This window comes from Poecilia mexicana, unplaced genomic scaffold, assembly GCF_051168715.1.
Source record: "Poecilia mexicana isolate PSO_F unplaced genomic scaffold, ASM5116871v1 scaffold_1, whole genome shotgun sequence".
Taxonomy (NCBI): domain Eukaryota; kingdom Metazoa; phylum Chordata; class Actinopteri; order Cyprinodontiformes; family Poeciliidae; genus Poecilia; species Poecilia mexicana.
In genome coordinates this window covers 12028653-12043163 of record NW_028263370.1, presented here as the reverse complement: position 1 = coordinate 12043163, position 14511 = coordinate 12028653, and the positions used below count along the sequence as shown (strand labels likewise).

Sequence of the window (14511 nt, the reverse complement as noted above, 5' to 3'; positions counted from 1 at the left end):
CCCTCAAAAATCAACCCCTCTCATTGGCATCATATCTTTAAAACATTTTTTCTCCTCTGATATTCTCTTATCACATCCTCGACTTTGTAGCGCAGCGCTGAATGAGCGCTGCTAAGGTGAAGCAAAAGGAGCTTATTGAGTGTTTATATTTCAAAACAGAACCGCATAGAGAGCATTTTGTGTCCCACACCGGACTCTGTTTGGACCGTTTCTCTTTCCCCTTATGGTATGGCTCCAAAATATTTAATTCTGTATCAAGTGGCTTCATTATAGATGACCGGCGGCGCCCTCTGCTGGATGGCGGCCAAACTACAAGACTGAAAACATGGTCTATTACCGAGAACTACTAATAGAAGTAGATTAATTGTTTGCATCCCTACCTAAAAGCAGAAAAATAACGATCAGGATGGGAAAGCATTCAGAAACTGTTTATAAAAAATTAAGAGAGAGCCTCTTCAGTGGTCCTCAGCTCACCTTGGGGTCCAGTTTGGAGTAGGGGTCAGGCTGCCCGCCCCACACACTGATCTCCATGATGCTGTCCACGTCCTCCTTGAGGAGCTGGTAGTCGTCCAGCAGCTGTACGGCCTGCGCCGCTCCCTCTGTCCCGTGCCTCTGCAGCGGATGCAGCAGCGCATGGCGCAGGTAATGCATGTAGTCCAGGTTGACCGCCTGTCTGCTGCTCAGGGTCCTGCAGGAGCAGAGAGCATGAAACACCCCGCCCAGGGAGCGCGACACGGACGAACAAAAGGAGCTTACTTTAAGCTCATGTGTGAGGTCAGCTCCTGCACGATGCGGGAATGTTTGTTGGTAGAGGAGTTCTTGCCCAGCCAGCTGGGGAAGACGGGGAACTGAGACATGTAGCCTCTCATGAGCTCGCCCGGCAACACACTGGCAAAGATGGCCTGAAAACACAACCAGGCTCAGAAATATTCACACTGGCGCACCAAAGTGGCGGAAGTGGCTCAAGCTATAGCTGGACGACGTGGCTGAAAAATGTATCACGATTCAAGCGTTTCATATCAGTCGATATAATTGATTAGTTTTTAGTTTTAAATATCTGAAATACTGAAACTGGTGGCGTGATTTCTCATGTTTTATCCACAGTTTCCTCTCCAGATGTTATTTTCTCTTTTCACTCTATGTTTTTTTTTATTTTTCTGCAGTTCTGAGGCACAGTGGCGAAACCTGAAACTGCGGCTGCACAAGTTACTCAGCAAGTTGTTGCTAGGTAACCAAAGAGCGAGTCAGTTAGCCGATGCCACGCACCTAGCTTTAGCCTTTCCTCTGCCTACATCCCCCAGAATGCCGTGCAGTTCGGGATGGGAGTTCAGTGAAATTATTACATTTTCTATCGGACATATTATCTATTGATACTGATCACATATTTATCTAAATATATTATTGATTCATTGTCCTACTCAAAATAGCAGCATTCTAGATAAATATGCATGTAGAGACGAAAACACGTCACACTCTGACTCTGCAACAGGCCTTCATCTCGGCTTCACACTGAGCTGGAATAATCTTTCATTTCACAGGCTGCTTCTGGAAAACAGTTATTATTTGATAATATTTAGATGAATGTCGGTACATGTCAAATAAGTTGCTACTTTAAAATGAGCTTCTAAAGAACATTTCAGCATCTGTCTCAGACGGACTCTCAAATTCCTCCAGAGATCAGACTGGTAAGTTTGACACATAAATATAATTAATTAGCTCATCAGTTACTATCAGAATATTATTTAATGAGGCAGTCCTTATAGTTGACAACATAACACTTACCTGAGTGGGAAGCAGGGACCAGTTCTGACTCGATCGGATCCGTCTGTCCACCAGGTCGCCGTCGGCGATGGAGTCGGCGGTCTTACTGAGCAGCACCAGGTGGGACTTCATGTCTCCGCTGTGAGCAAAGACGAAAGCAGGAGCGTCAGCCGGACGCGAGTCTCTGCAGACCTACGCAGCGTGGCGCGCCCCGCTCACCGAGCCGCAGCCGGACGGACGTGCGGGTAGTTCTCCTGGACGAAGAGCGGCGCCAGAGAGTAGTCGTGGAAGAAGAGGTCGGACTTGTCGATGAGGCTCATGTGGGCCGTCTCTTCGCCCGAGGCGAACACCTTCCTGCAGACGTCGAACGGCCCCAGCTTCGTGTCCTTGCGGGCGCTGGCCGCGTCGGACTTGCACCGGTCGTACGTCATCACCTTGTCTTTGGCCGACCACATGCTCAGGTTGTGAATCACCTGGGGGCAGGGGGCAAAAGTGACGAGACGGAAATATCCCAGGCCTCTCAGAGCGAGGCGCTTTGCGCTCCTTACCTGTCGCACGTCCTGGTTGGAGGCCAAGATGATTTCATTGAGAGCCGGAGGAGGGATCTTGATTCCCTCTTTATAAGCAAGAGACATCATGGCTCCCTGGGAAAACAAAGGTAAACCAAATCAATAAAATGATAGAACAGGAAAGAAAATCCAATCATGAAAACACAAATTTCTATAGTTGAGGTCATTTGCATGCATTTATTTGAACGTTAATGGACACGTTGCAGCGCGACGACGGAGGGAACCTTGATCTGCTCCACCCGCGGCCTCTGGAAGCGCAGGTCGAAGCAGTAATTGGCCAACGACCTGATCTTCTGGTGGTTGCGGTCGTTGCACATGCAGATGATGGGAATCTTGGAGTTTTTGATCAGGCCGATCATTTCCTACAAGAGGTCAGAGAAAAATACTCGTACTATGAGTAAATATCCCAATTGGTTAGATTTCCATCAGGCACACAGTCATTTTCCAAACAATCCTCGTTTTTAACCCTTCCATAAACTCCAAAAGCCGAGCAGATTGTGAGAAACAAGCTCCAGTACCTGGATTCCTCCTCGGTCCTCATTTCCCGCCATGCCGTCCACCTCGTCCATGATGAGGACGTGCCTACTGCTCACCGTCTGAGACGTTCCTGCAGGGCAGACACAAGAGGCTCAAAAAGGTTTGAGATTTGCTGAAGAAGAGGATAAATATGAAGAGCACAGACAGCGTAAGCTGTGGCAGCGTTTACAGTTTTCACGTCGCAGCGCTGTGACTTCTCCACAGATTTAAAGAGTTTTCAGTCATTTTTACGTCCATTTATTTATATTTTAAAAATGAAGGACGGACGGATAAAAGGAAGGAGTGACTGGATCTACACAATTTGTAATGAAAATATATTTAGTTTTTACTTTTAACCCACATTACCAAGCCCTACTTAGACATGGGGACAGGAAATAGTCTTCATATTTTTCTATCTCTATTTCCAAACTCCCCCAAACCTGGAAAATATTCCAGACTTTTCCAGGTTGCGAAGCAGCTCCAGTGACATCTGTATTAGCAAATTATTAGGAAATATTTGGAACCAATTTTCAATCTTTTACGAACCAGCAGCTGCTTTATAAACAAACATTGACCTCTGTAGAAGTTCTCGATGCTGGTGTTGTTGAGCGACTCCGCCACGACTTCCTTCAGGCTGTTTTTGCTGCGAGTGCAGCTGGCGTTCATCTCCACGTAGCTGAAGCCCAGCTCCTTCAACGACAAGCAAACCCGCAGATTCAAACAGGAAGTGCGACCAGAGTCTGCTGGTTAGACGCCAGTGTGTGTGTGTCCTCCGACTGACCTCACAGACCAGGGCAGCTGTGGTCGTCTTCCCCACCCCTGGAGGCCCAGAGAGCAGAGCGGCTTTGTATCCCGATCCGTCGTCTTTCCCTCCTCCAAATTTACCAAACCTCAACGCTGTCGAACAGAAAGCACATCTAGAACCGACATGTTTCTGCCAGGTGAGCCGGCGTGAGGTCGGCCGGTTCTTCTGCTACCTGCGGGTTTGTCCGCTCCTCCGCTGTGGTGTCTGTGCCAGTTCTGCAGCCAGCGGAGCAGCTTGTTGGCGCAGCTCTGCTCCCCCTGCTGGCCGATCACAGCCTTCAGGGAACGCGGACGGTACTTGTCCACCCACAGGAGACCGGCAGCGTCCCCCTGCGGGGAAGGGGGGGAGGGTCCAGGAGCTGAGGAAGAGGAGGATGCGGAGGCAAGGCCTAGCTCCCTCCGGGCCGTCTGTCCAGAGCCCCTCCCAGTTGGGGTCCTGCTGCCGCTGGCTCTGTGTGCCTGGCCCGTCTTTGAGGGGCTCGGGGTCTTGGGGGACCTGGAGTTCCCCTTGGAGGGGGAGATCTTCTGAGCCTTGGGGGTGACCTTTGAGGTCCGACTCGGAGGAGTTCTGGTGTTTGAGGCTTTGCACTAAAAGAAACATCCAAATAAATAAAGAGAGATCGATTTCATTAGAACCATTTAAAGGTTAAAGGTTAAAGCTGATATCTGCAGACTGGGCTCAAACACAGCAGGAGGTCACAGATGGTGAATAAAGTTTTATTATGTTTTATTCTCTTTTATTATGTTTTATTCTCGGTACTAATCATTTAAAAAAAAATTTTTTTTTGGAGGAAAACACCACATGTTGTGAACTATTGTGCAGCTTTAGTTAATATTTTGGTAAATTTCCATCAGGTGGTTTTCACATTAGTTTTCGCTGCCACTCTTTAAAGGGCAGTTTTATGTAAAATTGACATCATGTTATAATGTTATTCCTTTAGTTACTTGTTTGTGCTATAAAATGGGACGACGTGCCTCTTTAAGCCATACGGCAATAAAAGCCACACTGATGTTTATTACTGATATGTGCCAAAGTAAAAACATTTATAATGTTACTATGGCAGGAGTCCTGACCTCGGCTTCTGCAGCGATCTCATACTTTGACTTCTTTCCTGGTTTGGTTCTGATCAGCTCCAACAAGCCGTCCTCATCCAGGATGGTGGTGCCTAAACTCTCAGCCTGGAGAGCAAAGCGCAGAGAGGAAAACTCGTAACTTTAACATCAATGAAACTGGAATATTTCTGTAATTTATGCTTCCTGTTCTTTTATAAATCAGAAGATATTTGAAAACAAAAAACAAAAAAAAACAATAACGTCCTGTTGCATTCGAGTACAAAAACAGAGCAACTTGAAATCATTTCACCAGTTTATTTCCCCCCTGCTTAATAAATGTAGGAAAAATTAAGGGCTTGAGTTTAATAAACATTTTAGCGTGAGATTTTTATTTGTAAGAATGTTACATGTCTTAGCAGCTGTAGGTGACGTAGGGTGAAAAAGCTTATGCTTCTTCCTACTCCTTAATAAAAGTATTATTTACTAATATTTATTATCAATTCAATGATTAATCAATAGTAATAATAAGGCCATATAATCCCTATTTTTAATTTATTTATTTATTGTGATTTTAATTATTAATTTATTATTTTTAATTTAAATGATTATCTTGATTAATGTATTATTTACCAAATTTATTACTGATTTTATTAATCGATTACGTTATTACAATTAAGATTATTATGATTATTACTACTGGTAGTAGCAGTTATTTTGTTCAGTTTAGCAGTAGTGACCCTTTTGTTTGTTTTATGTTTCATCGTTATTTAAGTAAAATAATCCAAATAAACCCTGATAATCTGACGCAGGCTGGCTGACCTTGTCCAGTTTGGACGCTCCGCTGTCTCTGCCCTGCACCAGGTAGTTGGTCTTCTTGCTGACGTTTCCCGTCACTTTGCCTCCGTGACGCTCAATGAGAGCTTTGGCGTCGTCTCTCTCCATCGACTCCAGGACTCCGGTCAGCACAAACACACACCCCTCCAAACAGTTCTCTGCTCCCTAGAAAGGATTTTAAACTGAGTAAATTGGTTCTGAAATAAAGAACGACTGAGGAGCCGCCGGTTCCCCGTCGTGACGTTCAACCTTACCTCGGGGATTTCCTTGGATCCCAGCGCCCGCGGTCCGTCTCTGTTGAGGTAATTCCTGAAAGCTAGCGTGTGCATCTTCTTCTTCTCTGCATCGTCAGGACTTGTACTTGTGCTCTGGTTGGGAAGCAGAACAAAACTTGAAAGCGGCTCAGATGAACGGGTCAGAGCTCAGCCTCTTGCGTCACAGGAAGCAGCGTTACCTCGGGCTTCTTGGGAGACGTCTTCAGCGCCGTCGGTGTCGTTCCTGCTTTGGGTGTGAACTTCATGTCCGAAATCGAAGAAGCACGCGGCTCTTTCTTCGGAGAAGTTTTGTTTTTCCTCGGTGAAGAGGGTGCTTTGCTTTTCGCGCCTTCGTCCTTCGCCTCGTCCCGTTTCTTCATCATGGCCAGCTTGGAGCTGGCTCTGACGGCAGCGGGGCTCTTCTTGGGCGACGGACTGATGACGTCCTCCGGAGGGGTCCGACTGGTCTTCGACGGGACGCTCACGCTGCTCTTCTTGGGGGTCGTAGTTGGACTTGGCTTTTCCTCAGAGTTTTTGCGCGCCTTGAAAAGGCACAAAAACATATTTACATCTCCTCTACAAGAAGCCAACAGGCCCTTTAGTGACCATTGCAGTGCATTACTTTTTTGGGCTGTGGCTCGGTGTCCAGCATGGCCAATGTTTTGGCAAACTCCTCGTCCTCATGGACTTGTTTTTCCACCTGCTCGAAAGAAAAATAGCAAAATCATCACATAAAGACAATTACAAAGTCGGCCTTCCATCACCTGAAGAACATTTTTTAGGATTGAAGAGGACCGATTCTGCATCAGTTATGCACTACTGAGTTTTGATCTTCAATATGAAATTCATTGAATTTAGTGAAGGTAAAGCGGGAAAAAAACTTAAGAGGGTTTGCAAATCGCTACAGATCAACAAAACGTATCAAGCTAGAAATTGTAAATTTGTTGAAATATATTTCTATTGCCAGAAAAATCCCTACATCTAACTACTGATGGAGGTAGATGGGCCCGTAGCTGGTTAGGGAGGTGCTGAAAGAAGTTGCATCCTAAACAGGAACCTGCACACTCTGGTTCATGTAACCCACATGTGCAGCTGCAAAAAGCTGCTCTTTAATTAAAACTATGTCAGGAGAGGAAACAGCTTTTCTGACATCAACAAGCTGCATCTGATGACAATAAAATGACAAAAGTTAAAACGGCTTGTTTAAATCCTGAATGAGTCCCCCCCCCTCCAACACTATTCCACTGAATGAAAACATTTTCCAATGATCTCCAAACTGAGAATTCAAGAGAATTCAGTTTCTGCTTGGTGTGAAAACACCCTGTAGTTGATTTAACCTCTTACCTCCATGTCCTCCTCCATCTGCAGCTGCCGGGCCAATTCCTCGTCGCTTATCAGGTCGTCTAACTCTTGAGTCGGCTGAAGGAAGACAGGAGTTTTACAAATTTAGTTTCCTGCAGAGTAAGAAAGTGATTAGAGAAAAGACGTCATGGAGGATTGGAGGAAAGGAAAGTTAGCTTACAGCCTTTCGCTTGGTGCTGGCCACCAGCTTCTTGTCTGAGCGGTGAATCTCTCCGCTGCCGAAGTAGTCGAGTACAGAGGTGGGAGTTTGCTTAGGCTGAGGGGGAGGGGCTAGTTTAGGGGTTGTAGGAACTTTGGGACTCTTTCTCTCAGTTTTCCCCCGACTCAAAGGAGGCTTAGCAGGAGACTTGACTCGCTCTTTGGCTTTAGGACTGCAGCTGTCTTCTTCTGACGTTTTATTAGCGCCGTTCTGTTTGGACTTGGAGGCCTTCTTCAGACTCTGGAAATTGTCACTGTCCGAGTCTGCGAGTTCGAGAGACGAGCAGAGATTTTCTTTAAAGGCCAGATACATTAGGAGGAACTGAGAATATTTTCCTTTGATGGTGTCTGACCTGTTTCAGAGACGTACTGCACAGGATCCTTCTTAGGAGGCGGCTTTGCTTTGCTGGTCGCAGCTTTCTCTTTGGAGGATTTCTTAGCCTTCGTCACCGGCTCTTCCTCGTCCGAATCTGATCAGAAACAAGGATGACATGTTTTTCATTTCTCATCTAATTTTTGGAAAATGTCCCTCTCTTAATGATGCAACTCCTAGAACTGGTCCCCTCCAGCTCTATGAAAACTGTAGCTTAGAAATCTCCAAAACGTTCTCTGCCATTTTCTCACTGAAGATAAACAAGGATTAAGATTAATATTTTTCTGACAAAGATCTAAATATGAAAAAATGTGTTACTCTATAGCACAAATTGTAAAGTGTAATTACAGTATACAGGCAGAAATGGAATACCAGGAAGATGTCACTGCTTTACAAAGAGTTATAAAGATGTACATAAATCAACAAACATTTTCTTTCATGCATTTTTAATAACGATAAAGGTTGGGGACTTATTTGATTAATTCCTATTTTGCTGGTTTCCAACCAGAGCCTGACAATAAATCAAATCAGAATTATTGCAGCTTTAGCATGTTTAATATTGAAATAGAAAAAATATTTTTGGATGCAGACTTCGATTTAATTGACATCCAAATAGCCAATTATACATTTTGCTATTTGGATGGACTTTTTCTGGATTTTACGACCAGAGGTGATGTAGTTTAAACATAAACATGCTAACACTCATGGGGGGCAAAAAAAAAAAAAAAAAGAGTGAGGAAAGTAAGCATCAACATCTGCAATTTCATGTTTTTGTGCAGTTCTGGTGATTCAAACCTACTACTTCTACCAAAGAACCTTTACCTAATTTTATTTCTTTGAAGAGTTACAAGTGGAATTGGTCAAAATCTGGTCAGAAGTAAAGAAAAACCTGAAATTGGTACTGGCAGGTAATAGTTTAATTGGTGCATCTCTAGACTATTAGTCTATATGTTCATTTATGATATAAAATATTAAAATATTTTGCATACCCGATTCTATAACTTGGCGTTTCTTTCTTTTCTTCTCGCTGCTTTTGTGTTCCTCTTCATTTTTGGAGCTTTTGACCTGAATAACAAGAATACAAATATTGTGTAATGAAGTGGGGAAAACTGGATTTTCTTTCTTTTTACATGGTGGAGGACAATATCTTCTTGCCTTAGTGCCTTCCTTCTTCCTCTTTTTCAAATCTTCTTCTGAGGAACTCTTCTTTTTCTTCTTCTCGTCTGGTTTTCGGTCTACATTTGGGGCAGGCTTGCCTGATACCGGTCCAAAGAACCGCCTGATGTCCTGCACACAAACACAGTGTTTAGTGATGCAGATTGAAACACAGCGGAGTTGTAAACTTTTATATCTTCACTAGATCGCTGTGATTGTAAACAAGACTGATGCAGAGACTACAGTGAAAAGAGGCTGGAGGATTAATTGGCGAGTTCAGGCGCTCAATTTCAGTAGCTTTCACTTTCTGACTAAGATCCTGCACGTAAACGCATCATTTTTCCTAAACAAAACAAACAAACAAATAAAAAAAGCACAAACATGTCAACATTTAAACAGCTTTATGCTTATTTTTAGTGTAAAATAAACTGAAGCGGTTTAGCTGCAGCTAAACCCGAGAGCAGCTTTATCCACATGACTTCGCAGGTATTTTTCGCCTTGTTGAGTAACTTCGGGAGTTTGTGCCGCTCCAGGCCTGAGCGGACAGACTTTAACTGTTACCTACCATGATGAACACGCTGCTCTCGCACCCTGGGCGCTGGTTTTGGTGCAGAAAAGACAGAAAATCTTTCAGCTGTTGGCGCGAAGCACTGTGGTCGCCAGGAGGTGACGCACCGATACAGGATTGGCGTGCGTCAGTACGTCATCAGACGTGCCGAGTTTATTTAGGAATTCAAAAACAAATCAAAACGTGCAATAATAATAATAATAATAATAATTAATAATAATAAACCCGCTATGGTTCAAATTTAAATCACAGATATTGATATCGCATCAATTGCTCTTTGCCACTTTTTCTAAAAACTTTTGTAATGTATTCATTCTTTGTACCGTAAGATTTTTAATATCCGTACTGATCAAAATTCTTCCATGTGTTTCTGACCGGTTCTTTACATGAAGAATCTTGAATAATTTGAGTTACAACATATTTAATCTCCCTTTAAGATCAATAAAATAGTTTTTGAATTGACCGTGGCAGCATATGCGGGGCTTAAAATCTGAGGAAGCTGATCTGTGTCAGTAAAACCATCAGGTTCAAAACAGATCGAAAGCCAAATATTAGCCTGCCCTCAAATATGTACTATATTAACATATTTGAAACATTGGGCTACAAATAGATGCTGAACTGCATCTGTTGATTTACTAGATCAGCTCTTACATTTAGAACATTTTAATTACCATTACTTGATCCACTTAACAGCATTTCACCTTCATTGCACTTCTAGCAGTAGCTGTGTCCAAGTATATATTTATTTTTATAGAAAGCCTGGAAAGCTCCATTAGGCCACAAAAACTTTATTTTTAAAAAATATGTTTCATGTTTCTACTTTTCTAAAATATATCATTGTAAAAACAGATCTGCAATTCACATTAGTCAACATGTATTATAAATAGAACATTTCTTGACTCCGCACCCTTTTATTCATGTTTATCCCTTATTGTAGCTGAATAAAAAAAAAGAAAAACCAGAAAACAAATATATAAAGATGTTTGCTTTATTGGTCATGACAGGAAAAGTGAATATTTTATTCAACATCTTGCTCCACCACGGTGGTTTTCTCGCTGACGTAAATGCCGTCCAGGAACTTCCTGATGTCCTTCTTTCTGACCGTGGTGGCCTGCTGGATCAACGCCGCTGCAGAGAAACAGGAGAGCCGCAAATCAGAGCAGAAACTTACTCTGAAACATGATGGGGGAAAAATACCAGTGCATGCTTATTTCTCAGGGCCTGGTCTGAAGAATGAAAGCAAAGATTTAATCATGAAAAGGAAAAGTGACGCACAAAGCTGGGAAGATTTAAAGTCGAGCATAAAATGATGCAAAGCATGCACAGGTGAGTAATGAAGGTGTAAATACAGGTAAACATCCTGTTAAATAGTTTGAAAAGAGAAAAGTGGTTTTAAAATTGAAAAATAAAGATCTCTTTTAAGTGCAAGCTTAAAATTTAAATAGTGCCAAATTTATCCATTAAATGCTTTTGTTTCAGGAGCATTTTGTTAAAATTTTTACTTTATGAAAAAACAACTCAGCCCTAAGTTCACCTGGAGTTTAATGATGAGTTTTGCCGACAAATCACATATCAGGAGAATGAATAGACTCCTTGATTTTATGATTACTGACGCTTGACAAGTTTAAGGTGGGAAGCATGCAACAGATAAATCTGCGACAGAAAGAAAAGTTCCAGGAAAACAAACAAGATGGGCAGAAAAAGCGAGACGTTCCCATGCAGGGCAGGCAGACGGCATCATCTAACCTCTACACCAGCAGATGTTTTCTCTACTGGTCTGCTTCCACTACTGTTCCCTTCTCAGACACGTAAATGCCGTCCAAGAACTTTCTGATATCCTTGTTTTTGACTGTGGTGGCCTGCTGGATCAGAGCAGCTGGAACAGAGGAGGACGAGCAGCAAGTCACAACACCATCACTTCTGCCCAAACGTTTCTGATGCATTTTGAACATCTGCAAAAAGAAACTAAACCAGCAACTTTACACAAACGAGCTCAACTTCATCCGACCGTTTGGTGGCAGGAGAGAGCGACCCGACGCATTACAACCGTCAACAGAACTTCTTATTGCAGAGTTTATTTCATCCTGACGGACAGAACGGCTCTGATAACGTTAATGAGACACACCTGAGTTTGACACCAACTCGATGTCGTTTCCCTCCAGGACCAGCTCGTCCTTCTGGGCTGCTGACAACGCGCAGTTAACTCCTGGAAGCAAAAGGGAAGATCATTTTTAATATGATACCATGAGACCTGATTTGTTTTTTTTACTAGATTATAATCCAATGAAAACTCAAAAGTTTATTTGTAGGTGAGAAAATCAGTTCTGAAGCAATAATATTTTCTCTCATTTCATATTAGTTTTGATCAAACAATTGGCTCTGTGGATATTATGGTTAAAAAAAAACAAATATCAAAACATTTATGACTTCTATTAATATTTATATACAGTTATTCTATCAGAATGACTGTTTTAGACAACATTTTAATAATGCAATAAAAAAAATAATCACAATGTAGAGAGCGCTAAGACTTTAAAGAGCTTCTTTGAGAGTTTTAATCACTTCATGTAGATTTAAACAAAGAAAGCTAAATATTTGTGGACATTTATAAATTATTTACTGTCCCTTTGCTACATTAATACATTCCTGTATTTTATAAAAATTATAAATTAAAGGCAACCGACTTATGAAAATACAGGAGCCTTAGTGCTGTAAAGATTTTAACAATTTGCTGATCTGAGAATAACAGGAAAGTTCAAACAATCTTCAGCATTTTCTGCAAATAAAAGATTAAATGTTTGGTTAATATTACCAGAACATTTGGTAATATAGGGCCAGGCGATATGGATTAAGAATAAAATCTCAGTTTTTTATGCCAAATTCGATTTCCAATTTTAAAACAACACTTCCCACTCACATTTTTCCTAAACAACTAAAAAAAGACATCAAATATCAAAGATTTGGCATTTATTTCAATAACAAAACAAATGGAAGCTTTAAAATATGCTTGGTAGATTGTGGGTGAGCTAACATCACTATGGAAACCCAAGTGGTGGATATGTAGAGGGGAAAAAATCCAAATTTTCCAAAGAATTAAAGCTTCAAAAACAGAAAGTCTGATAATCAGTCAATTTATTGCCCAGCTCTAGGTAAAATAACCATTCAAAAAAATGTGGCCAACCACCATTTCCCTCCTTCCCACTAAGTCAAACTGCGACTTTTCCAAGTTGACAGGAAGTGAATACATCAGATTTTCACGCACTCCAGAGTCTCCACAGTGTGAAGCCGACTCACCAGGCCTCATCCTGACACGGCGGATGTACTTCTCTCCCAGAAAGTTCCTGATTTCCACAAGACTCCCACTCTCCTGAATGACCACGTTGATGGGGAAATGGGCGTACACAGAGCGCATCTTATACCGGAAACCCTGCAGCAGACAACAGGAGTGACGTCAACAATCAAAAACAAACAGATCCACGTTGTTAATTGAGAACAGAAGCAGCCCAAGTGGCTGCAGTTTTGTCCCAGAAGGTGAACCTCACCAGAGTGACGCCCTTGATCATGTTCTGGACGTGGCTGCAGATGGTGCGCACCGTGGCCAGCTCCTTCCTGTTTCCCCACCATTTCTCCACACGAAGCTAAACAACACAACACAGGGATCCGTTTTATACAGCCTCACATGTCAAATTACAGTTAAAATCGCTCAGATGGTTGATAACTTGACAATAAAGGAGTGCAGCCAAACAAAAATGTCAAATTGACATCATGCTCTTTTTATCCTGTATTGAAGCAGGGATGCACCCCAGCACCAGCTCCATTGCTAATGGTTAAACTTTCTTTGTATATACTCATGCAGCACCATTTCAGTAACAGATTGTCATTCATAGCTACCTTCTTCTGTTTCTTGCCCAGCAGGCTGAGCTCCAGGTTGATGTGGTTGAACTCCCGGGTGAGTTTACCACGGGGCCCTTTGACAATCACTGTTCGCCCCTTTAACCTGACCTCCACTGGCAAACAACACAAAAGTCAGTTTAAAAACATTACAACATATTTATTCATGTTAATCTGTGCAGCAGCAGCTTCTTACCATTGTCAGGGAGGTCGACGGTCTGGCTGCTGAGAATGGTCTTCATTCTACACACACGCACAAAACAAGTGTTATATTTGAGTCTTGTTTCAACACTTTAACTTAACACTCAATAAGTTGGATAACTAATGTAAATGTTCTGATAGATGCAACATTAGCATGTGTGATTTGAGCTTGAATCAAGCCACACTGACTGAGCTAATGCTAACACAGAGCTACACTATTCCACATCCCATAGTTTCATAAAAAAGACGAAATTTTCCACTCCAGAACAGTCACACAAACTACCAGGAGTAGTTCAAACCCCACTGTTGTAACTGAAACAGTTTAATCAGCCGTCACCATTAACACAAACAGACCCGTCAGGCCGCAGACGCTTAAGCTGTGGACAAACTTATTATAATTTCTCCACAGAAACTAAAAACAGAATAAAAATATAGCTCATATTGTGAAATTTAACGTCTTCGGTGTCTTGATGTTAAAAAATAAATAGAAACGTGTGTTAATAGACTCAGATGGAGTTAGATGAAAACTCCGAAACAATATCACAGCTATTCTCACCTCGCCGGTAGCAGAGGAAAGGAGGACGGAAGGGCGTCATGACGCAATTGTAGGAGCCCATCAGCAGCCGTTATAATGGATTATCGAACTCTAAAATTTGGCGTCACTCAAAATGTGACAGAAAAGTATATTTTGGAATGGAGTAGAAACAACAGAGTATTTTTTGGAATATACATTATTCCAAAAAATAATGTATATTCTTGTCTTTTATGAAAATCTACTGGCTTTATTTACAAACTTTAAAATAATGAAAGCCCTATTTACCTAAATGCAGATTAAACCAAAGTTACAAAATTTCCACAATAACAGTGTTTTATTTGGATTACTTATATTTTAAAAATTAGCAAAGAAAATTGTAACAGATTTTAAATTAGGAAAAATATAAGAAAGCTTAAATTGAGTAAAATTATACCCAA

The 14511-nt window shown here is 41.9% G+C and overlaps 2 protein-coding genes across 3 annotated transcripts in view; both read right to left on the bottom strand.

The window, feature by feature from the left end:
- The window catches only part of rfc1 (replication factor C (activator 1) 1), a 10744-nt gene extending 1173 nt beyond the window's left edge, over positions 1 to 9571 (bottom strand). The window contains exons 1-21 of the mRNA XM_014980876.2: positions 9445 to 9571; positions 8880 to 9011; positions 8714 to 8789; positions 7705 to 7821; positions 7314 to 7615; positions 7136 to 7210; positions 6414 to 6491; positions 5992 to 6333; positions 5792 to 5905; positions 5523 to 5702; positions 4725 to 4829; positions 3824 to 4238; positions 3628 to 3743; positions 3422 to 3536; positions 2849 to 2937; positions 2555 to 2692; positions 2310 to 2405; positions 1981 to 2234; positions 1783 to 1900; positions 757 to 902; positions 475 to 688 (exon numbers count right to left, since the gene is read on the bottom strand). Of these exons, the coding sequence (XP_014836362.2) occupies positions 475 to 688; positions 757 to 902; positions 1783 to 1900; positions 1981 to 2234; positions 2310 to 2405; positions 2555 to 2692; positions 2849 to 2937; positions 3422 to 3536; positions 3628 to 3743; positions 3824 to 4238; positions 4725 to 4829; positions 5523 to 5702; positions 5792 to 5905; positions 5992 to 6333; positions 6414 to 6491; positions 7136 to 7210; positions 7314 to 7615; positions 7705 to 7821; positions 8714 to 8789; positions 8880 to 9011; positions 9445 to 9447 (3225 nt within the window). The 5' untranslated portion in view covers positions 9448 to 9571. The remainder of the gene's footprint in view (positions 1 to 474; positions 689 to 756; positions 903 to 1782; positions 1901 to 1980; positions 2235 to 2309; positions 2406 to 2554; positions 2693 to 2848; positions 2938 to 3421; positions 3537 to 3627; positions 3744 to 3823; positions 4239 to 4724; positions 4830 to 5522; positions 5703 to 5791; positions 5906 to 5991; positions 6334 to 6413; positions 6492 to 7135; positions 7211 to 7313; positions 7616 to 7704; positions 7822 to 8713; positions 8790 to 8879; positions 9012 to 9444) is intronic.
- Positions 9572 to 10421: 850 nt separating this feature from the next.
- On the bottom strand, positions 10422 to 14120 carry rpl9 (ribosomal protein L9). Of its 2 annotated transcripts, none has more exons than XM_088004614.1 (7): positions 14096 to 14120; positions 13535 to 13581; positions 13339 to 13454; positions 12990 to 13085; positions 12742 to 12874; positions 11573 to 11653; positions 10422 to 10575 (listed from the first exon to the last, which is right to left on the bottom strand). In XM_088004614.1, exons 2-7 carry the CDS (start codon positions 13578 to 13580, stop codon positions 10466 to 10468), a joined length of 582 nt encoding a protein of 193 aa, XP_087860740.1. In that variant the 5' UTR covers position 13581; positions 14096 to 14120; the 3' UTR covers positions 10422 to 10465. The 2 variants fall into 2 exon arrangements, with proteins under 2 accessions (XP_087860740.1, XP_014836359.1); XM_014980873.2 differs by lacking the exon at positions 14096 to 14120 and adding an exon at positions 11194 to 11323.
- Between the last annotated feature and the right edge of the window lie 391 nt (positions 14121 to 14511).

Excerpts from the sequence above, each read along its gene's own strand:
- rpl9 (XM_088004614.1), bottom strand. The coding sequence starts at position 13,580 with ATGAAGACCATTCTCAGCAGCCAGACCGTCGACCTCCCTGACAATG. Across the intron at positions 13,086-13,338 it reads TGGGCAAGAAACAGAAGAAG|CTTCGTGTGGAGAAATGGTG; the intron begins GTAGCTATGAAT and ends TGTGTTGTTTAG. Across the intron at positions 10,576-11,572 it reads CGAGTTGGTGTCAAACTCAG|CGGCGTTGATCCAGCAGGCC; the intron begins GTGTGTCTCATT and ends GTTTCTCTGCAG.